The 24225-nt window shown below is 42.6% G+C and overlaps 1 protein-coding gene across 1 annotated transcript in view; it reads right to left on the bottom strand.

The window, feature by feature from the left end:
* Positions 1-6713: 6713 nt before the first annotated feature.
* LOC134214466 (opsin Rh4) overlaps positions 6714-24225 on the bottom strand; it is a 371396-nt gene continuing 353884 nt past the window's right edge. The window contains exons 6-8 of the mRNA XM_062693831.1: positions 8585-8715; positions 7756-8517; positions 6714-7626 (exon numbers count right to left, since the gene is read on the bottom strand). Coding sequence (XP_062549815.1) covers positions 7559-7626; positions 7756-8517; positions 8585-8715 — 961 coding nt within the window. The 3' untranslated portion in view covers positions 6714-7558. The remainder of the gene's footprint in view (positions 7627-7755; positions 8518-8584; positions 8716-24225) is intronic.

The following is a 24225-nucleotide window of genomic DNA, read 5'->3' as shown; positions in this document are numbered from 1 at the left end:
GTTTTACACGGGGGATGCGTTCCGTGTATAAAAAGTTATCAGTTCAAAATTTGAAAATCCGTGTAAAAAAAGTTTTATGATTTCTCGTAGAATCATGTAAAATGGAGTAACTTTGCAAAAATTTTGTATGGAATTTTTTTACACGGCCTTGTAAAAAAAAATCCGTGTAAAAACAGAATCGGGTGTAATGCTCTATTGAATAATTAACTATTTTGTGCCGATATAAGCTCAAAGAACTTCAATAGATCAAAGTTTTACGACAAAAACTAACTTTTGCTCAAGTGTATCTATTAATGTGGAACATCCCTTTTTTCACACATTTATTTTAACCCTTTTGTTATTGCGAGAAAAGAGAAAAATTCTAATTTTGCGGAGCAAAGAAGAAGAAGCAGACTGAGTGTCGGAAACTTCAAAATGGCATGCACTGTACGAAAAGTGTTGATATTTCTTGATATCAAGAAGTTTCGAGAAATCTAAAATGTTTCAAAATCACATAAATATATGACAAAATGCCTTTAAAGTACCATGAAACTTGTTTAAAAAATATAGCGGCATGAAACACTCGTTTAAAGCTGGGTGCTGCGGATAGAGCCAGTTTTTTGCTCTCAAGCGAGTAGCGGGATATTTTGAAATCAATCCCATAAGCAAAATTATTTTGCAGTTTCTTGGCTGTCAAAACATTTCCCGCTCTTCGAATTTATCTCCCCATGCTGCATGAAGGCACACAAATGCACGAGACTCTACATGACTTTACGATGGTTTACATACATTCCTGCTCCAATCAGCTGCTGAATCTCATGAAATCTCGTAACGAGTGCTTTTTAGTTGCATTCCTACTATTTTTCCACTCGAAATATAATGTTAATTAATTTGTTACAAAGAATACAAAACTCAAACTGAGTTTATTTTTATTTTTTCCCCAAACAATAGCAATACTTCTCAATATAAGATCTAAAACGAACATAACCACAATCTTCAATGTTTGGCTCCGGCACAATAGAAAATTTTGGCTTCAGTTTGACAACCAAATCGATTCTATCCGCACCACCCAGGTTTAAAGTTGCATATTCTCGTTGATTTTAATAATCAACATTCACTCCGAAAAAATAAACCAAACATTTTTACCGTGCAACAAGTGATTTGACGTTTGCGGAACAGCTTTCCGACAGTCGACCGTCGGACCCCGGTTCGAATTTTTCAATCTTCTCGCAATACCGACAAAAAAAACACCCTTACGTCACCGACAGGGTACCCGGGTACCCACGGACTTAAAATGATCATAACATTGTCAGTTTTCCACCGATTTTGACGATTTTGGTTGCTACGGATGCATGAACTTACCGATTCGGATTACCTGGTTACCGGAATTCCGGATTAACTGGGCCAAGTCCCAAAGTATGTATGAATTGAAAATATATATTTAACCAAATGAAGATTTCTTGCGTCATAACTAATAAACTTCGGTGGAATATTAAAGAATATAACTTAACTATGTTTTAGGACCATCTTATGAATTAAATCCCGGAACAGTTATTCCGGAAACAGGTTCCCGTCGGGCCTAAAGTGGCCACAAACTCATTCTTATGAAATACTGGCAATGGGTATCAAAATTCATGAAATTGTTTCGGAAGCATGATCTGATAAGTTATTGGACCATAGGATGGTTTGACAACGAACCGGTCATTCTGGAACAGGTTCCCGTAGGGCCGAAAGTGGCCACAAACTCATTTTGAAGAAACCCTGGCAATATGGGTATCAAAATTCATGAAATCGTTTCGGAAGCATGATCTGATTAGTAATTGGACCATAGGATGGTTTGACAACGAACCGGCCATCCTGGAACAGGTTCCCGTGGCTTAAAGTGGCCACAAACTCATTTTGAAGAAACCCTGGCAATATGGGTATCAAAATTCATGAAATTGTTTCGGAAGTTCCCGTGGGGCCGAAAGTGGCCACAAATTCATTTTGAAGAAATCCTGGCAATATGGGTATCAAAATTTATGAAATTCTTGTTGGACCATAGGATGGTTTGACAATGGATGGGAATCAAAAATCATGAAATTGTCTCGGAAGCATGATCTTTTGGGTTATTAGACCATAAGATGGTTTGACAATGGACCGGTCATTCTCAAACAGGTTTCCGTGGGGCCCCTTATTTAGAAGAAACTCTTGCTATCTTCTTTTTCCGTTATTTTTTGTCAAAAAGACTTAAAAATTCTTAACAGGTACTCAGAAATGAACCACAGGCGCTGTAAGTATCATTGGTGTTTGCTGAATAATTTACAAAAATAAAAAGAAAGACTAAACTTTTCAAAATTGTTTGTGGTGACAAAATGAGTCAAAAACGTGACAAAAGCGGGACGTGATAAAATCGGGTCGAAAATGTGATAAAGTCGGAGGTCGATAAAATCGGGGAGTGACAAAATCGGGTCAACACTGTGTCACTTTTCACTTCTCTCTTTTCTCTTCTCATTTCTTTTATTTCACTTTTCACTTTTCTCTTTCCATTTTTTACTTTCCACTGCTCACTTCTCACTATTCACTCCTCACTTGTCATTCGACCCAATAACCATTCGGTCTAACGGCCATTCAGTCTGATAACCCAACATCAGTCCCATCTTCTTGGAAAAACATGTTTCCGAAAATATTTCAAGAATTTTGATGCCAGGGTGTCTTCTAAATGAGTTTGTGGCCACTAAAGGCCTTTCGGGAACTTGTTCTAGGATGACTGTTCCTGTTGATGTCCATCCTATGGTCTCAACTTTATCGATAACATATTTCCGAAACAATTTCAAGAGTATTGATACCCATATTACCAGGATTTATTCCAAATGAGTTTTTGGCCCCTACGAGCCCTCCGAGAACCTGTTCCAGAATGACCGTTCCGGTTCATATCCATCATATGGTCTCAACTACATGAATAACATGTTTCAGGAACAATTCCAAGAATTTTGATTCTCATATTGCCAGGGTTTATTCTAAACGAATTTATGGTCACTTTAGGCCACCCGAGAACTGTTCATTCCGGTTGATATCCATCATTTGGTCTCAACTACATGGAAAACATGTTTCCGGAACAATTCCAAGAATTTTGATACCCATATTGCCAGGGTTTATTCTAAATGAGTTTTTGGCCCCTACTGGCCTTCCGGGAACCTGCTCCAGAATGACCGTTCCGGTTGGTATTCATCCTATGGTCTCAACTACATGGAAAACATGTTTCCGGAACAATTCCAAGAATTTTGATACCCATATTGCCAGGGTTTCTTCCAAATGAATTTATGGTTATTTTAGGCCCTCCGGGAACCTGTTCCGGGATGACCGTCCCGGTTCTGATCCATCCTATGGTCTCAACTATATGAATAACATGTTTCCGAAACAATTTCAAAAATTTTGATACCCATATTGCAAGGGTTCCTTCAGATTGAATTTGCGGCCACTATAGAGCCCACGGGAACCTATTCCTATTCCGTACATATGGATGTCCGTTCCGAGTCCATATGATCACGTGGTCCTAATACGTTGGGAAGTCATAATCCTCGAGTTTTCTGCGAAACTGGTAACTCAGGATACAAGAAATCATCATTTGGATTCTATAAGATCAACTTCTCCATTTTTGAGACATGGTCTAGCAAATCCGGAACTCCGGTAACCGGGTAATCCGGATCGGTCCTATGTGATATGGTTCGGATAGAGGATGAATTTCTTAATCCATAGCAAACAGAATCGTCCAAATCGGTTGAAAACTAACGAAGTTATGGTCATACCAAAACGTGGGTACCCGGGTACCCTGTCGGTACGTTACGGGGTAAAAATATTCAGAAGCCCCTCCCCAAGCCCCCCCTTACTGGATTTTCATTTTCATACCACCCAAACCTTAATTTTGCCGAGTTTGAAGATGTCACGGAGTTTCAATTTCCTGCGATGTTTAGAACCCTAAAAAAAATCACTTGAAAACGAAAAAGGTACCCGGGTACCCTGTCGGTAACAAAAGGGTTAAATGAATGAACAAATGGAATAAACAGGCAAAATTTTGCAAAGTAGGGGAAGAGGCCCCAAAACGCCCCCCCGATGTAAAACGCCTTTTGTGGTTTCCGTCATATTTACCGTCATTAAGATGGCCGTAACAAAAGTAGATCTAAAATTATGTAGGTTAGGCAAAAAAAGTTTCAAAATAGTGTATGGGAAGGTCGGAAAAACCGAAAATTTCCACACTTTGAAGAAACATCTAACATTTTGGCGAGGCGAAACGCCCTAGTGGCGCTAACCTACAATGTACTTGCGTCTCCACGCACTATCCATACCAGAATGCTGATTCGCCGACGCATGGTACTTTGTTCCCTAGTAATTGCCAGCTAAAAGGCGTTTTGCCTCATGAGTTTTCCAGCAACAGAATATCACCACTTTTTTGAAATGTGAATATTATCAATATGATTGAGATTTTTGACAATTTTTGAATGGCATCGACTAGCTATCTTGTTTAACTGTTGCATAATGTAAAAATACCCATGAATAGCGTTACAAATAAGACAATAAATCAGTGTTTGCTTAGCTAGGGCATTTTGCCCCCCCTTCCCCTATTGTTAATCCAACTCCTAAATTTACACAAAACAATTGGTGAAAATCGGTGCAACAGAAAACAAGTTATCCTCAAAGAATGGGGTGTACTTATTAATGTGGGTCAGAGTGTAGCACTTCTATAGAGTTGTAATACTTCTTCTTCTACTGATTTTCGTACTTTATATCTTATTGATTCATTCTGTTTTTGTGTAATCTCACATGAAGCCTTCGAGATTTCTTTTTTTTCATAACAAAAACGCATATGTAAATATTCCTCAATATAAGCCTGAATCATGAATCGTTGTTCAACGCTAATACATATTTTGTTTTACAGTAAAAATCTGCTAGGTCATCTGTTCGAATCATTAAAAATGATGGTTTTCGGGAAGATGTAACAACTGGCAGCCAAATTCGGCTTTGATGCATTCTGGGGGTGCTTGACAAAGACATAAATAGAAGCAGTAGTCTCGAGGCGAAACATTTTTTGTATGCAACATTTTGCGAGTATTTTTTTTAACCAAAACTTTACTAAAGTGATTTTTCTTATGACTAGAGTTAATCGCTGAAATTTTGCGAGTATTCTGCTACATATTACAAGCCATTCTCAAGGTTTTTAAACCAAATTTTAGACACTATTTGGACAATTGAAAAAGATTAATTTAAGCCGAAGATGTTGAAAGTGAAATATTTCTTTGGTTTTAACAACAAAAATTGGAGAGTCCAATTCTGCTGGCTTGATAATCAATCTTTTGGTGCTACAGTTACCCTTCCAACTTGTGCAGTGCCGTAATAAGTTATTAAATTAGATTACAGAGATTTGGTTTTATTATTGTTTGGGATTTTATAGTATGCTCAGATTTTTCCAGTGCAGACGCAGTTTAGATTAATATTTGTTCGATCATTTCAGACCGAAATCTAACCTGGCAACAAGTTAAAGCGATAGCTGGGCAACGCTCAGGATGGAGATCTTTCAAGTCGGCCCATTCATAAGTAAAGTAAAGATCATTTCAGATTTTTCACTACCTATCTACTATAAAAAGCTTTGCATTTTCTCGAATTCATATTTTTTAGGTACAAGGTCCGTTGTTGCGGAGCACAAGACGAAAAAGGGAAGATTTATCAAGACGATTGATTCCTCGTGAGTTAAAACGTGACTCACAAATTTTAAGCTCAGTATTATGTACATCAAATTTTCCGAGAACTGCTGAGGTCCACACAGACAAAAATGGAACAAGGCTGAAAACTTGCAAAATTCATCGTTACCTGGTAAAGTTTCCGATGCGAAGAATCCAAATTGAGCATGATAGCAAACAATGGAATGGCGTGCTGTGTTTTCTCCCTATAATGATGAGTAGTTGGTGCCAATACACGTTCACAGAAGCATATTAAAACTTTGATTTAATTCTAAGGCTAAATGAAACATCGATGAATGATGATGGCCCCAATTCTGCTCCACTTTGCCATATGAGAAAGCAGGGACTTAAACAAAAGCCTTCTGAAAGGAAGTAGATCGGCGAATCCGAATGAATTACGTCATGTGAAAACATTTCTCTAACCAGATTCTTTTTCAATTTAATCTCTCAATATCTCTCCTAGAAACTTGATCGTTGCAAATTGAACATTGAATTGAATTTAATGTAATTCCATGCTTTTGAGGAATTCATTATTGTCCATTCAATATATTGGAAATACATTCCGCGTTCAGATATTCTGCTCGCAAATTCTGATCACACGAAAAATACAGGTGCATTAAAAATAATAGATAATAACTGAAGTTAACTTGTTTCTATCGTGACACATGTGTCGGTTCATCTTGGATTCTAAGAAGGTATGTCTTTATTCCGCATATCGAGTTCAAAGGGTTTTGTTGACGTTGCATTATTTTAACGAGATGAAAAATGAGTACTTGCCGAAACCGGAAGCGGAACAGGAAAATGAAGCAACTTTTCGGTCAGGTAAGAACGAATATTAAACAAAGTATGACGAAGGGTTTGGGGAGGAGGGGGTTGGCAACATCGTTTCCATAGGGAGCGTGTACCTGCTTGCAAGTCATAAAATTTTAATCTTTCCATTGACGACAAAGTAATCACGAAGTATGCAACAGACTGAGCTTTCTTGGATTCGGATGGATCATTTTCCTCTGGTAAATGATGCTGTCATTATTCTTAATCAATGCAATCATGGTCATAAGCGTTACTGATCGATCACAATAACCATTTTCTTTGGAAGGTTTGAGTTATCGATACTACTAGCAATAGATCCCAATTCCGAGCTCACTTTGTTTATCTGAGAGTGGTATGATGCAGCTCAACATTGGATAAATATTCAATCCTTATTCATCAATGAAAACACTTTTGCATACAATAGATGTTGAATATTAACAATATCGACTTGACTCATTTTTTGGATCACTTTTTTTTCAACTAATATTAGACATACTATTAAAAAATTAATTACTTGACTTGCATTGGCTCTGTGAAATGATAACTTGAAGGTTAACTTGAATGAATTGAAAATAGTGTTCGCATGTTTGATCTGATTAAAGTTGTTTTTTTTTTTGTTCACATATGATTGCTTATAGTATACAATACCACTTTGAAATGTTTCGATTTTATTAGTCACATGGTTGGGCCATTAAGAGTAACCCACTCAATTTCGTAAATATCTAACTCGTTCCTATGATCTACGTCAAAAGCTCATCACGCGGCTTCGTTTGAGTTTGTACAATGATACTGGCGTCGTACTTTTAAATATCCTCAAATCTACCACATTTCTTAAAACACTATCATAAGAAGGCACTTTTCAATTATTACTAATTACCGAAAAATATCGCTCCCAATTTCTCCCAACAATATGTATGAGCTCGTCAGATTTAAAAAAAAACCCACTAACACTCGAACGTGTCCTCCTGTCTATCGTTGCTGTCATCATCGTGAACTCTGGACGTCCGGTAGGTAACCAGCACGTGTACCGGCTGCCGGGCGCGCCATCACCTGCCCTAGTGATTGTTGTTGGCGTTGCCCTCGGTCAGGTCAACCGAAACGGACAGCGACGTATCGTCGGCTGCTGAAATGGAAGATTGAGCCCGTTGAAGAGCGCCTCTACTGTTTTCGGCAAGATTTCTACTATAGGTCGGCTGGGGGGCCTGATCCGACTGCTGGGATGGCTTGATTTCGTCATCGTCGTTGGTCTTACCTGGTTTTGGTCCGATCGTGACCCGCTCGTTGGAGCCACCCTCGGAATCATCAATTCGCGATGCGTTTCTCGTGTACCGCGATGTCTGGTATTGCGAGTTTCCGATATCCTGCTGGTTCATTCCGAACATTTTCTTCAACTCCTGACGGTAGCGAGGGTGGTTCATAGCGTAGAAGTAAGGGTCGATGCAAGCAGCCGTCTTGGCCAGAATAGCAGGCACCATCGAGCCCAAAGGAGTGAGCAGATGTTCATAACCAAACACTCCCATCATGGACACTATGGCGTATGGAGTCCACGCAATGAACCACAGCCCAATAATGCCGATGACCACGCCAGCTAGCTTTACTTCCGTTTTGCTTTTGTTCTTACTGGACTGGATGCTGTTGGCTCCGATAACAACGCGCAAAATCTGAATGTAGCAGAACGTTATGGCGATGATTGGGACAACCCAGGCGAAGATGAAATACACGAACATGAAAACCTGAGCGTCCCACGTTCGCTCCAAATAGTCGAAACTGCACGCAGTAAGGAAACCTTCCGGAGTGTATCGACTAAGACCGATGTCCAGCGCTGGGATGACGGAAAATATCAGCCCGTAGATCCAGGAGAACACAATCATGAAGGCGACCTTCAGCCGGGTGGTCGAGCGGTTCGGGTTCAGTGGATAGACCACCACATTGTAGCGATCGATCGAAATCATGGTGAGCGTGACAATGGCAACCGTTCCACCAACGGCACCAAGTAGGGCGTAGATTGTGCACCCTGATGTGAATTTTGAAATTGATGAGTGATTCGAAAGGCAACGATCGACGATCTGAATGATACTTACATACATTACCGATCGCTGGACCCCGGTGGTAGCTGTTGTACACGAAAAGTGGTGCTTCCAGCATAATGATGAAGTCCGATACCGCCAGGTTGATGACCAAGTAGTTGGCTGGTGTTCGGAGGGTTTTGAACCTGCAAATGAAGAACAAAATAGTTTTTTTTTCTGAATACATAATCACTCTCTAACATACGAGATAATCATAAGATAAGTATGTTTTTGTGTTAAACAAAGTGTTTCAATCTAATCATTGAATCGCCAAACAAGGTAATATTTAGAACCAATCGATGCTTGGAAAACAAAGATATTTTTAACAGTGAACGGATCGCCTTTGAGGATAAAGTCCTAAAAGGTGACTTCAAGATCTACATGGTCAATTTCAAAGCAAAGACCGTTTCTGGCAACATGTACTTTGAAAGTGCCAAGAACGGTAAGATGTGGCAATTACGATTTTTCCATCGATTAGTTTACTTAGTCATATGTGCTTCTCGTGATGGTCATACTGAAACCAAATATACTCTATTACCTATATTATACTATATTTGCTGAAACCTTAATGTGTGAAATCTAGAATATGATGTGACAATTATTAGTCATTAAAAATCGTAGCGTGGATATAGTACAATTACTAGTTTATGTATCCGGCTTTTCCGCATAGTATGGAACTTAACGAGGTCCGTAATAAGCCCTATTCGCAGCTGCAATATGCCTTTCTACATTGTGGGTATTAACATCATTATCGTTCGCCATTAGAGTTCCAAGGTACTCAAATTCTTCTACAACTTCAAATATGTGATTTGCACAATCCTTTCCAGGATTCTGGAAGAATCATTTTCAGGATTCGGGGAGAATCCTTCCCAGGATTCGGGGAGAATCCTTCCCAGGATTCGGGGAGAATCCTTCCCAGGATTCGGGGAGAATCCTTCCCAGGATTCGGGGAGAATCCTTCCCAGGATTCGGGGAGAATCCTTCCCAGGATTCGGGGAGAATCCTTCCCAGGATTCTGGGAGAATCCTTCCCAGGATTCTGGGAGAATCCTTCCCAGGATTCTGGGAGAATCCTTCCCAGGCGTCTGGGAGAACCCTCTCCAGGAGTCTGGGAGAATCCTTCCCAGGATTCTGGGAGAATCCTTCCCAGGATTCTGGGAGAATCCTTCCCAGGATTCTGGGAGAATCCTTCCCAGGATTCTGGGAGAATCCTTCCCAGGATTCTGGGAGAATCCTTCCCAGGATTCTGGGAGAATCCTTCCCAGGATTCTGGGAGAATCCTTCCCAGGATTCTGGGAGAATCCTTCCCAGGATTCTGGGAGAATCCTTCCCAGGATTCTGGGAGAATCCTTCCCAGGATTCTGGGAGAATCCTTCCCAGGATTCTGGGAGAATCCTTCCCAGGATTCGGGGAGAATCCTTCCCAGGATTCTGGGAGAATCCTTCCCAGGATTCTGGGAGAATCCTTCCCAGGATTCTGGGAGAATCCTTCCCAGGATTCTGGGAGAATCCTTCCCAGGATTCTGGGAGAATCCTTCCCAGGATTCTGGGAGAATCCTTCCCAGGATTCTGGGAGAATCCTTCCCAGGATTCTGGGAGAATCCTTCCCAGGATTCTGGGAGAATCCTTCCCAGGATTCTGGGAGAATCCTTCCCAGGATTCTGGGAGAATCCTTCCCAGGATTCTGGGAGAATCCTTCCCAGGATTCTGGGAGAATCCTTCCCAGGATTCTGGGAGAATCCTTCCCAGGATTCTGGGAGAATCCTTCCCAGGATTCTGGGAGAATCCTTCCCAGGATTCTGGGAGAATCCTTCCCAGGATTCTGGGAGAATCCTTCCCAGGATTCTGGGAGAATCCTTCCCAGGATTCTGGGAGAATCCTTCCCAGGATTCTGGGAGAATCCTTCCAAAGCTTCTGGGAGAATCCTTCCCAGGATTCTGGGAGAATCCTTCCCAGGATTCTGGGAGAATCCTTCCCAGGATTCTGGGAGAATCCTTCCCAGGATTCTGGGAGAATCCTTCCCAGGATTCTGGGAGAATCCTTCCCAGGATTCTGGGAGAATCCTTCCCAGGATTCTGGGAGAATCCTTCCCAGGATTCTGGGGGAATCCTTCCCAGGATTCTGGGGGAATCCTTGCCAGGATTCTGGGAGAATCCTTCCCAGGATTCTGGGAGAATCCTTCCCAGGATTCTGGGAGAATCCTTCCCAGGATTCTGGGAGAATCCTTCCCAGGATTCTGGGAGAATCCTTCCCAGGATTCTGGGAGAATCCTTCCCAGGATTCTGGGAGAATCCTTCCCAGGATTCTGGGAGAATCCTTCCCAGGATTCTGGGAGAATCCTTCCCAGGATTCTGGGAGAATCCTTCCCAGGATTCTGGGAGAATCCTTCCCAGGATTCTGGGAGAATCCTTCCCAGGATTCTGGGAGAATCCTTCCCAGGATTCTGGGAGAATCCTTCCCAGGATTCTGGGAGAATCCTTCCCAGGATTCTGGGAGAATCCTTCCCAGGATTCTGGGAGAATCCTTCCCAGGATTCTGGGAGAATCCTTCCCAGGATTCTGGGAGAATCCTTCCCAGGATTCTGGGAGAATCCTTCCCAGGATTCTGGGAGAATCCTTCCCAGGATTCTGGGAGAATCCTTCCCAGGATTCTGGGAGAATCCTTCCCAGGATTCTGGGAGAATCCTTCCCAGGATTCTGGGAGAATCCTTCCCAGGATTCTGGGAGAATCCTTCCCAGGATTCTGGGAGAATCCTTCCCAGGATTCTGGGAGAATCCTTCCCAGGATTCTGGGAGAATCCTTCCCAGGATTCTGGGAGAATCCTTCCCAGGATTCTGGGAGAATCCTTCCCAGGATTCTGGGAGAATCCTTCCCAGGATTCTGGGAGAATCCTTCCCAGGATTCTGGGAGAATCCTTCCCAGGATTCTGGGAGAATCCTTCCCAGGATTCTGGGAGAATCCTTCCCAGGATTCTGGGAGAATCCTTCCCAGGATTCTGGGAGAATCCTTCCCAGGATTCTGGGAGAATCCTTCCCAGGATTCTGGGAGAATCCTTCCCAGGATTCTGGGAGAATCCTTCCCAGGATTCTGGGAGAATCCTTCCCAGGATTCTGGGAGAATCCTTCCCAGGATTCTGGGAGAATCCTTCCCAGGATTCTGGGAGAATCCTTCCCAGGATTCTGGGAGAATCCTTCCCAGGATTCTGGGAGAATCCTTCCCAGGATTCTGGGAGAATCCTTCCCAGGATTCTGGGAGAATCCTTCCCAGGATTCTGGGAGAATCCTTCCCAGGATTCTGGGAGAATCCTTCCCAGGATTCTGGGAGAATCCTTCCCAGGATTCTGGGAGAATCCTTCCCAGGATTCTGGGAGAATCCTTCCCAGGATTCTGGGAGAATCCTTCCCAGGATTCTGGGAGAATCCTTCCCAGGATTCTGGGAGAATCCTTCCCAGGATTCTGGGAGAATCCTTCCCAGGATTCTGGGAGAATCCTTCCCAGGATTCTGGGAGAATCCTTCCCAGGATTCTGGGAGAATCCTTCCCAGGATTCTGGGAGAATCCTTCCCAGGATTCTGGGAGAATCCTTCCCAGGATTCTGGGAGAATCCTTCCCAGGATTCTGGGAGAATCCTTCCCAGGATTCTGGGAGAATCCTTCCCAGGATTCTGGGAGAATCCTTCCCAGGATTCTGGGAGAATCCTTCCGCGGATTCTGGGAGAATCCTTCCCAGGATTCTGGGAGAATCCTTCCCAGGATTCTGGGAGAATCCTTCCCAGGATTCTGGGAGAATCCTTCCCAGGATTCTGGGAGAATCCTTCCCAGGATTCTGGGAGAATCCTTCCCAGGATTCTGGGAGAATCCTTCCCAGGATTCTGGGAGAATCCTTCCCAGGATTCTGGGAGAATCCTTCCCAGGATTCTGGGAGAATCCTTCCCAGGATTCTGGGAGAATCCTTCCCAGGATTCTGGGAGAATCCTTCCCAGGATTCTGGGAGAATCCTTCCCAGGATTCTGGGAGAATCCTTCCCAGGATTCTGGGAGAATCCTTCCCAGGATTCTGGGAGAATCCTTCCCAGGATTCTGGGAGAATCCTTCCCAGGATTCTGGGAGAATCCTTCCCAGGATTCTGGGAGAATCCTTCCCAGGATTCTGGGAGAATCCTTCCCAGGATTCTGGGAGAATCCTTCCCAGGATTCTGGGAGAATCCTTCCCAGGATTCTGGGAGAATCCTTCCCAGGATTCTGGGAGAATCCTTCCCAGGATTCTGGGAGAATCCTTTCCAGGATTCTGGGAGAATCCTTTCCAGGATTCTGGGAGAATCCTTTCCAGGATTCTGGGAGAATCCTTTCCAGGATTCTGGGAGAATCCTTTCCAGGATTCTGGGAGAATCCTTTCCAGGATTCTGGGAGAATCCTTCCCAGGATTCTGGGAGAATCCTTCCCAGGATTCTGGGAGAATCCTTCCCAGGATTCTGGGAGAATCCTTCCCAGGATTCTGGGAGAATCCTTCCCAGGATTCTGGGAGAATCCTTCCCAGGATTCTGGGAGAATCCTTCCCAGGATTCTGGGAGAATCCTTCCCAGGATTCTGGGAGAATCCTTCCCAGGATTCTGGGAGAATCCTTCCCAGGCTTCTGGGAGAATCCTGCCTAGGTTGCTGGGGGAATCCTTCCCAGGATTCTGGGAGAATCCTTCCCAGGATTCTGGGAGAATCCTTCCCAGGATTCTGGGAGAATCCTTCCCAGGATTCTGGGAGAATCCTTCCCAGGATTCTGGGAGAATCCTTCCCAGGATTCTGGGAGAATCCTTCCCAGGATTCTGGGAGAATCCTTCCCAGGATTCTGGGAGAATCCTTCCCAGGATTCTGGGAGAATCCTTCCCAGGATTCTGGGAGAATCCTTCCCAGGATTCTGGGAGAATCCTTCCCAGGATTCTGGGAGAATCCTTCCCAGGATTCTGGGAGAATCCTTCCCAGGATTCTGGGAGAATCCTTCCCAGGATTCTGGGAGAATCCTTCCCAGGATTCTGGGAGAATCCTTCTCAGGATTCTGGGAGAATCCTTCTCAGGATTCTGGGAGAATCCTTCTCAGGATTCTGGGAGAATCCTTCTCAGGATTCTGGGAGAATCCTTCTCAGGATTCTGGGAGAATCCTTCTCAGGATTCTGGGAGAATCCTTCTCAAAACTCTGGGAGAATCCTTTCCAGGATTCTGGGAGAATCCTTCCCAGGATTCGTACGATTTTCATATTCGAACCGTGACGAATGACGCAGTGCCAACCGTGTGCAGAAAGCTCTTCTTCAACACACTGGAATACAAAGAACACTGTGGGTAAGTTTCCTTCAAAATCAAGAGCCAATTGAACGCACAATGATTGTAATTATTGTAGAAATATCGTATTTTGTATGGATGATGACACTGAGGATGACGAAGAAGCTAGACAAAGTATCCTTTAACGCGGAAAATACGAGCGAAGCTCTGATCTATGGAGCTCCGTCAAAGCACATATCGCTAAATACAATCCGTCGCATTATCGTCGCACTCACGCCGCAAATTGTATCTGATTGTATCGATTATTGAAATGCACGAGATCTACAATAAAACTCACGAGCCGTGTGTCTGTTAGGAAGTGAGTGCTAGTAATGGACCCATTTAGGACGGAAATTTACTTCAATCGCTTCGCTAGAGTCAGACTCATGACATCTTGCCATTCTGTAGCACCAGATGACAACCCGAGCAAAGGCAGATAACTGAAATGATATCAAACTGATAACGGGATTAGTTATCCTTATTATCATCTTGATATTTAGTTATCAATCATGTGATTAACTGATAACTGAATAATAACAAAATGTATTATCAATACAAATTTGGTATTTTTTTTCTAAATTTCGCGTCGTTCAGATATCGGGCTCAGCATTCTATTCTTTCAAACATATTTTACAGCGCATAATAAAATCTACTCATCCGCTTATTTTTCGAAGTAACCAAAAATAAGCACCAGATAGTCGCCTAAGAAAAACATACCTGTAGCAAAAAAGCTACTTGGATAATTTTGAAAATTTGACCGTCACGTAGTGGTTTGTAGCGATGAATGCCAGATCTGTAGAAGCCTTGAAAAAATGATAAATAGGATATCATTTTGTTGCAAGGCACAATACTAACTTCTGCTAAATGTACCCGGCCTATGCTTATGAATAGTGTGACAAGAGCTGTTTCCAAACACTGAACTTAAATTTTCGTCTAAGCAAACAGTGATTTTCCCCGTTACTCACGATATCTATTGATTTCTTTATTTCTCTGTCAACAAAGGAATTTGCACAAAAGTTGAAATTTTCTTATTTGTTTTATACTATGCTTATTAACTTTACTTTCATTTCAGGTGTCGTTGAATAATGAAATATGTATCTGAGAACCAAGCGTTGTAGTTTAATAAGTACTTAAAATGGCCTTGCAGCTCCCGGAACATATGATCCAAGGGCATGTGCTCATTCAGGAACGGTGAATAGTCTTGACTAACCGCAATATAATTCATCTTGGGATGCACAGTGCTTATGTATATGGGGAAGCGGAAAATTTAACTGGAAGAGTCGGATAATCAAGAAATTTCAACGATCTGGTGGGTTGTGGAGAAAACAATCATGCTCACACTTTAGTCGATTTAGCAATGTGCTCAACCAAAGACTAATTGCTCAACTATTGACAATTTAAACCTAGGTTTGAACGCAAACGAGCAAGATCATCTGTAGTCAAACCTCTAATAGTCGATGTTGAAAGGACGGTCGACTCATGGGAATATCGAGATGTGAAAAATATAAAATCCTTTAGAAGGTGTTTGAATGGACCATCACAGTAGCCCAAAAAATATATTTCACTAGTCGACCCGGCAGACATTGTAAGCGAAAATGCGTGTTGTGGACTAGGTAACCATACGAATCCTAATTCCGCGTGGCCATGGCCCGGGCTCCCATTTAACCTTATGTACCAAAATCATTTAGGGCCTCCGAAAACTGTCCGGCCCTGGATCTACCGAATAGCAACATTTTTTCACGGATTTATTCTTCCTGGGATCAGCAGTATTTATGTTTATGAAAATGAAAATGCATATGAAAACATGAAACGTTTCACTAGGGGTATACACTTAACGGCGTAGGTCGCTGCGTATCTGATTATAGAAATGTTTCACACTCAATCACAAGGGACATATTTCAAATCGCCTATGAAACATTTCCATAAACAGATACACAGCAACCTACGCCGTTAAGTGAATCCCCCTACTGTGAAATGCAAGGTTGTGGTTTAGTTTGAATAAAACCTATAACCGAAATCGATTTACAGCATGGTGCTGCTAGCAAACTAGTGATAATATAAGAGAGAAAAACTAACCTAAGCCTATTACTTAATTGGTTACAATTGAAAACAAAATGTATTCAATAAAAGGACGATGAACCGTTTTTAACCTAATTGTTTGCCGATTCGGTATTTTGAATTAAATTCATTTCGGTTATTATTTTTGTTATGTTGACTTGTAATTCAACCAGAATGATAACAATTCTAGTTATCAATATAACTGGATAATTAAGTTTGTTATTAATAAGTTATTCTGCTTTACACTCAGTCCAGCCGACTGTTTATTACATAAATGGTTATGGCATCATGATTTGATTATGAATAGTCTTCAGTAAATGCAAGATCGGACAGGACAGAAAGTGTGGAAAAGCGGGCATCGAGCGGCTACCTTCTACCAAAGCTGTGGCACCACCAACGAGCTGGGAACCGGCTTCATAGTGCTGGGAAAGATGCGCTAACGCGTGATTGGGTGGCAGCCAATCAACGCAAGGATGTGCAGGCTGAGGATAAAAGGCCGTTTCTTCAACTATAGCATCATCAACGTGCACTGCCCACACGAAGGGAGATCCGACGACGAGAAAGAAGCGTTCTATGCGCAGCTGGAGCAGACATACGATGGATGCCCACTGCGGGACGTCAAAATCGTCATCGGTGACATGAACGCTCAGGTAGGAAGGGAGGAAATGTATAGACCGGTCATCGGACCGGATAGTCTGCATACCGTATCGAACGACAACGGCCAACGATGCATAAACTTTGCAGCCCGCGGAATGGTAGTCCGAAGCACTTTCTTCCCCCGTAAGAATATCCACAAGGCCACATGGAAATCACCTAATCAAGTAACGGAAAACCAAATCGACCACGTTCTAATCGACGGTAAATTATTCTCCGACATCACGAACGTACGCACTTACCGCAGTGCGAATATTGAATCCAACCACTACCTCGTCGCAGTATGTCTGCGCTCAAAACTCTCGACGGTGATCAACACGCGTCGGAGTCGTCCGCCGCGGCTTAACATTGGGCGGCTACAAGACGGTAGACTAGCCCAAGACTACGCGCAGCAGCTGGAAGTGGCACTCCCAACGGAAGAGCAGCTAGGCGCAGCATCTCTTGAAGATGGCTGGAGAGATATTCGATCCGCCATTGGAAGCACCGCAACCGCTGCACTAGGCACGGTGGCTCCGGATCAGAGAAACGACTGGTATGACGGCGAATGTGAGCAGTTAGTTGAGGAGAAGAATGCAGCATGGGCGAGATTGCTGCAACACCGCACGAGGGCGAACGAGGCACGATACAAACGGGCGCGGAACAGACAGAACTCGATTTTCCGGAGGAAAAAGCGCCAGCAGGAAGATTGATACCGTGAAGAGACGGAGGAACTGTACCGCGCTAATAACGCACGAAAGTTCTATGAGAAGTTGAACCGTTCACGTAAGGCCCACGTGCCACAGCCCGATATGTGTAAGGACATAAACGGGAACCTTCTTACGAACGAGCGTGAGGTGATCCAAAGGTGGCGGCAGCACTACGAAGAGCACCTGAATGGTGATATGGCAGACAACGGTGGCGGTATGGTAATGAACCTAGGAGCACGCGAGCAGGACATGCGACTTCCGGCTCCGAATCTCCAGGAAATCCAGGAGGAGATCGGCCGGCTGAAAAACAACAAAGCCCCTGGAGTTGACCAACTACCAGGAGAGCTGTTTAAACACGGTGGTGAAGCACTGGCTAGAGCGCTGCATTGGGTGATTACCAAGGTTTGGGAGGATGAGGTTCTGCCGCAGGAGTGGATGGAAGATGTCGTGTGTCCCATCTACAAAAAGGGCGATAAGCTGGATTGTAGCAACTACCGCGCAATCACATTGCTGAACGCTGCCTACAAGGTACTCTCCCAAATTTGATGCCGTCGACTAACACCAATTGCAAGAGAGTTCGTGGGGCAGTACCAGGCGGGATTTATGGGTGAACGCTCTACCACAGACCAGGTGTTCGCCATACGTCAGGTATTGCAGAAATGCCGCGAATACAACGTGCCCACACATCATCTATCTATCGACTTCAAAGCCGCATATGATACAATCGATCGGGACCAGCTATGGCAGCTAATGCACGAAAACGGATTTCCGGGTAAACTGACACGGTTGATCAAGGCGACGATGGATCGGGTGATGTGCGTAGTTCGAGTTTCAGGGGCATTCTCGAGTCCCTTCGAAACCCGTAGAGGGTTACGGCAAGGTGATGGTCTTTCGTGTCTGCTATTCAACATCGCTTTGGAGGGAGTAATACGAAGGGCAGGGATTGACACGAGTGGTACGATTTTCACGAAGTCCGTTCAGTTATTTGGTTTCGCCGACGACATTGATATCATGGCACGTAACTTTGAGAGGATGGAGGAAGCCTACATCAGACTGAAAAGCGAAGCTAAACGGATTGGACTAGTCATCAACACGTCGAAGACGAAGTACATGATAGGAAGAGGCTCAAGAGAGGTCAATGTGAGCCACCCACCACGAGTTTCTATCGGTGGTAACGAAATCGAGGTGGTTGAAGAATTCGTGTACTTGGGCTCACTGGTGACCGCCGATAACGATACCAGCAGAGAAATTCGGAGACGCATAGTGGCTGGAAATCGTACGTACTTTGGACTCCGCAAGACACTTCGATCGAATAGAGTTCGCCGCCGTACCAAACTGACTATCTACAAAACGCTTATAAGACCGGTAGTTCTCTACGGACACGAGACCTGGACGATGCTCGTGGAGGACCAACGCGCACTGGGAGTTTTCGAAAGGAAAGTGTTGCGTACCATCTATGATGGGGTGCAGATGGCGGACGGTACGTGGAGGAGGCGAATGAACCACGAGTTGCATCAGCTGTTGGGAGAACCATCCATCGTTCACACCGCGAAAATCGGAAGACTGCGGTGGGCCGGGCACGTAGCCAGAATGTCGGACAGTAATCCGGTGAAAATGGTTCTCGACAACGATCCGACGGAAACAAGAAGGCGAGGTGCACAGGCAAGGTGGATCGATCAGGTGGAGGACGACTTGCGGACCCTCCGCAGACTGCGTGGTTGGCGAAGTGCAGCCATGAACCGAGCTGAATGGAGAAGTCTTTTGTGTGCAGCACAGGCCACTCCGGCCTTAGTCTGATGATAAATAAATAAATGCAAGATCGTAGAAAGCGTAGTGCTCTTCTCTCCTGCTCCTCAAGAAAGCGTAACTGAGTGAGTGCCTAGAGATGACTCCGTACAATCATTCGATTCGAGTTCGAATCCCAGTGAATGCCAACATTTTTTCCATTGCGTAACGAAGTCGGCAAAGAAGATTTAACTATTTTGGTCGATAAAACAGTGATGGCTGATAACTAAATAATAACTAAATTAGTTATTTGAGTGAATAACATGTATAACAAAATGTGTTATCAATTTGGTATCAGTGATAACCTTATTTGTTTTCAGGTAGTTATTTCAGGAACAAAATTTGGGTATCATTTTTGTTATGTTGGCTGTTAATTCAGCCAAAATGATAACAAGTTCAGTTATCAATATGTTCGATAACCGGATAATAGAATTTGTTATCAATTAGTTATTCATTTTTGCTCGGGAAGTAACACTTATCAGCAACACTTATCAGCAATGCGAGCCGCCTCGCAGCTTAGTGTTCATAAGGCACTTCCACAGTTATTACCTGCGAGGTTTCTTAGCCAGGTTACCATTTTTGCATTCGTATATCTTGAGGCTAGCACGATGATACTTTTATGCCCAGGGAAGTCGAGACAATTTCCAATCCGAAAATTGCCTAGACCGGCACCGGGAATCGAACCCAGCCACCCTCAGCATGGTCTTGCTTTGTAGCCGCGAGTTTTACCGCACGGCTAAGGAGGGCCCCTGTGTGATAGTAATGGACCCTCTAACGTATTTACTTTTACAAATTAGTTAATATAAACTTAATTTTAGTATCCCAAGCCAAAACAAATGCATGGAACAACTACCCTGATATGTGAAGCAACTTTATCCAATGGAAATTTGCAGGAAATCGTTGATTCCAGCGTTAACTTTTGGTTTTTGTTCAAGGGGACCATTATACGCACGGGGTCCATTACTAGCACTCACTCCCTACCAGTTTTACGGTCGCACATTGAAAAGTATGAATATTGCGGCAGGCAGTTTATGACTGGGACACGAAGAGTGCAGATTGTGTTTGGGCTACTGCATGAAAAAAACGCTGGGGCTTTCTATAGAGGATTTAGTATTAACATTAAGGTCACTCCTGACTGAATCCAAGTTTCAAAGTGCTCGCGTTTTGGGGGCACACCACTCGATACGGAGGCGGCGGACTACTGTCATTTTTGTTGATTGAGCTTTGCTGCGTCGCAGCATGCGTGAAAAAAAAAAATGACAGTTGTGCGCTGCTTCCGTATCGAGTGGTGTGCCCTCGAAAACACGAGCACTTTGAAACTATTTTCCAAAATAATCGATCAGTTGAAAGCAGCGTTGATCCGTAAGGGATATATCTTTTGATGTAACTAATAAAACCCTCGCGAATTGTTTTATTTTTGAAGTTATTCGCAAAATTGGCCAAATTAGGAACATGGCCAAAACCGGTACATTTCCCCTATACAAATGTAGAAATGCTAACTTGGCTTAGATACCTCCCAGTTAATAACTGTGGAAGTGCTCAATGAACACTAAGCTGCGAGGCGGCTCTGTTCCAGTGGGGGATGTAATGCCAATGAAGTAGAAGAAGAAGAAGAAGAAGCTGCAACAACTAGACGGGCTGAGAAATATCGTCTTCAGTTAACTTCTAATTGCATTCAATGAGACTATCGCCCCCGTAGGCTACACCCGTAGTTGCGTGTGTTTGGAACGCAGCAGTGATATTGCGCTTCGGGACACACCTCTAAAGCCACAATTGTATCTTTAAGTTTTATTTCAAGCAGCTGCATCGTGAATTCTCAAGTGATCATAAACAATTATGAAGGAGCTGTGGCAAAATAATGTTTGTATCTTTGGTTTTTAGAATGGACCGTAACCCTATTCGCCGGTAACTCAATTCAATATTTTTTCAAAATTTGTCTAACATACCGTTTTGCTTCGAATTGCCGGACGCTTCGAAAGCCGGACACTTCAATTGTCATTTGACTTTATTTACCATCTTAACAAGTATTTCTTGGGTTATCAATGCAGGGAACGATTCTTGGACTTGAAACCATTCTAACAAATGTAAGTAATTCGTGATTTGTGGTAAAAACTTGAAAATTAGAGGTAAAAGTTGAAAGCATGTCATAATCAACGGTGAATTTCGTTTTTCTTAGAATGCAGCTTAAGACTCAACATTAGAAAAACTAAGCTCATATTTTCTATATTCTATCATTTGCAAGGGGTATTAGTAATGTATTAACATAGTATGGCAGCACTCTTTGTCATGAGTTAGAGACATTGCTTGGGAATTCATAGCTTTTTAATTTTTATTACATTTTCTTTGTGTCCGGACTTCGAGGCAAGTATTTACAATTGCTTCGATTTCCGGACATGCTGAAATGATGTTAAATAACTGTTCATCAGTTAAGTTAATTGAAATCAAATGATTCGTAATGAGCAATCATAGTTACAATTTCATTAGATTTGAGTTGCTACACCACAAAAGGAACATTGCCTGCTCTCAGGTTATCGATATATACTTATAAACATATTGTAAATGGTATCACTTTATTAATTGTACACAAGTAGCAAAACTTACCTACAGTTTCTAGTAAAGGTTGTCTTCAAATGTATTTTTTTAACCATTCACAATTTTGTAAAAACTAGCTTTTTTAACAGAATTGTATAAAAAGACGCGTTGTGAACGACTCCCGTCAAGTAAAAAAAACTCAACATTTCTCGGACACGCCCGGATTTATCAATCCGCATGAATTCATTATTCCAATCGCTCCTTTCAATCCTTGATTTCCAAAAGCAAACTGAAACGGATTTCAAAAGACACATAAATACCACTAATTGCAGCTTACCCACGTTGAATTTGAGAGGTAGTATTGAAGAAAATATTTCATTACTCACAGACACGTCAAATGTCAAAAAAGCGTTCTACCTTGGGAAGAGGGAGGAAATTGTATGAAATTATTAGATTCCCAATGTTGTATATTGCAGTTAAATGCTCCCGCTTGGTTTCAAATGCTGTTTTTGGTAGTCCTGGTCAATCTCGGAGCAGAAACTTCGGATGGTACACACAACCGGGGGATGCCAGATTTCCATAAATTTGTATAGAAACCTTACCTTACGGATTTATATGAATCGAGAAATATGAATGCTGTATCCTAGTTGTCTCTGAACGGATTGAGTTGGCTATTTAAAGATCAATATAGCCAAACTCGAAGTGTCCGGAAATTCGAAACAAAAGTGTCCGGAATTTGAATCATCCCTTATACTGTGTCCGGATTTCGAAGCACGCGATGTTCAATGTTTTCGATTATATTAGCTTTGTCGTGCATACAAAATGTCATTTTCAGTACACTACAGCAAATTCGATAAGTTAATCTTGAGAGTGTGTGTTATCACTCAGTGTCAAGTACTTAATTCCATTCGTAATATTCAACTGAAAATTTAGCAGTGCTTAGGTGTCCGGACTTCGAGTCGAAACGGTAATTCAGTGGCTCTTTCAATCGCATTTTTTGTCTGTTTTTCGTGCAGGAAATAGTGATTCAAAGGAAATTCTGCGAAACATTCATGCATTACCTACCTGTCTCGTACCTTTAACCGCAATTTGGAATGAAAATTCATCTCGTTGTACCGTAAATTTCTGAAGTTGAAATGAATGCTTGAATGGAAAGAGATATCTGTGTTCTTCCACAAATAGTTGACATTCGTCGGTTTACGTTTAGAAGCTTCATACATACCCAAGTTTCCCATCCTGCAACGATGCTGCGATACTGATTTGGGCAATAAAACCCAATATTCCTATTGCGCTTCTGAATGAGGAATTCTACTGCTGATGCTTGAAAAGACATTTTGGAAGCAACGGAAACGATAGTGAGGAGCAACAAGCTAACGAAGTGTATAAATTCAATCAGAATTGGTATCAACATGTTATTCTGCTTTCTCAATCAGATTCTACAAATTCAACAATGGAAATTTGATGAAAACGATGCAATCGTGCTGTGACTTCCATGCACAAATTTGGTTTATGAGCTTACATGGATTCAAAACTTATTTCGTTACTATGACTTAAGCTCAACTCTTAATGCAAATTCAGTCGATTTCCCATTTGTTTCATTCCTCCACCGCGAATAATACAGCGCTTTTCTTCCACGTTTTCCTTCAAGCTTTCTTTAATTTGAATATACCGAATCGAGCGAACAACGACAAATATGATGGCATTGACAATGAAACAGTGCCCGGACATCTTCGAGCACGCCAGCAATTCGTGCAATGCAGCAACAGCTGTTTCACTCGAGGATTAACCAACTGAGACGAGAATACCGCTTCGCACTCAATTCGATAAAAGGGGAAATGCATTTTCCGACGTGGATATGCCAACGAAGTGGATGGAAGCGCCGTTACTGAATTGCGGCTCATTGAATATTCAACATGGTGCTGTTTATGTGGGCTCTCGTGGTGGAGTAACCAAGGATTGAGAAAATTGTTTTCATTTTACGCATTCCGTACCTCATTCGGTGTTTTTGTTGAGTGCTTCTTCACATAAAGCGGAAAATCGCGAATAAATATAATCTGAGTACAGCCTGGTGAAGATATAGGCATTACGAAGAGTTGTCGATAAACCATTATTGATCATTCAGATTTTAAGCAGAAACTGTACGTAAAATTTTATTTCAGTTAGCTTCGCAAATACTATGATTCTACATATGTATTTATGGCTATGCTCCACTAAAAAGGACGTTCTGCAGGTGACTGCAGACCTGCAGTGCAGTTTTCGAGCACTATGATAATTAAGGATGAATTAATTTCGTTTTAACCTCAGCCGGACACAAAATACGATATAGTGAGTTTCACCTGATTCCGTATCATTTTCTCCCCATCGCATCGTGGTGAAGAACGAATAATGGAAAAATGTACATTTTTCAGTAAAACTAAAAAACGTGTTTCCGAGAAGCATTCTCACTAATTGGAGCAGACACTGTGATGGCACCGTCAGTAATCCTCCTTCATTTTTACCTTTTTGTAATTATTCCGGGTGGCATGGTTTGTTTGTTTGCAATGCAGCGATAATTTTTCGGGAGAGATAAAATCAACAAATTGAGATTTAGAGGCAGTTGGCAATATCATCGATTTCTAGATGTTGTATCCTCGTCCGATTG

The sequence above is a fragment of the Armigeres subalbatus genome, chromosome 2, assembly GCF_024139115.2.
Source record: "Armigeres subalbatus isolate Guangzhou_Male chromosome 2, GZ_Asu_2, whole genome shotgun sequence".
Taxonomy (NCBI): Eukaryota; Metazoa; Arthropoda; class Insecta; order Diptera; family Culicidae; genus Armigeres; species Armigeres subalbatus.
This window is presented reverse-complemented; position numbering and strand designations above follow the sequence as displayed.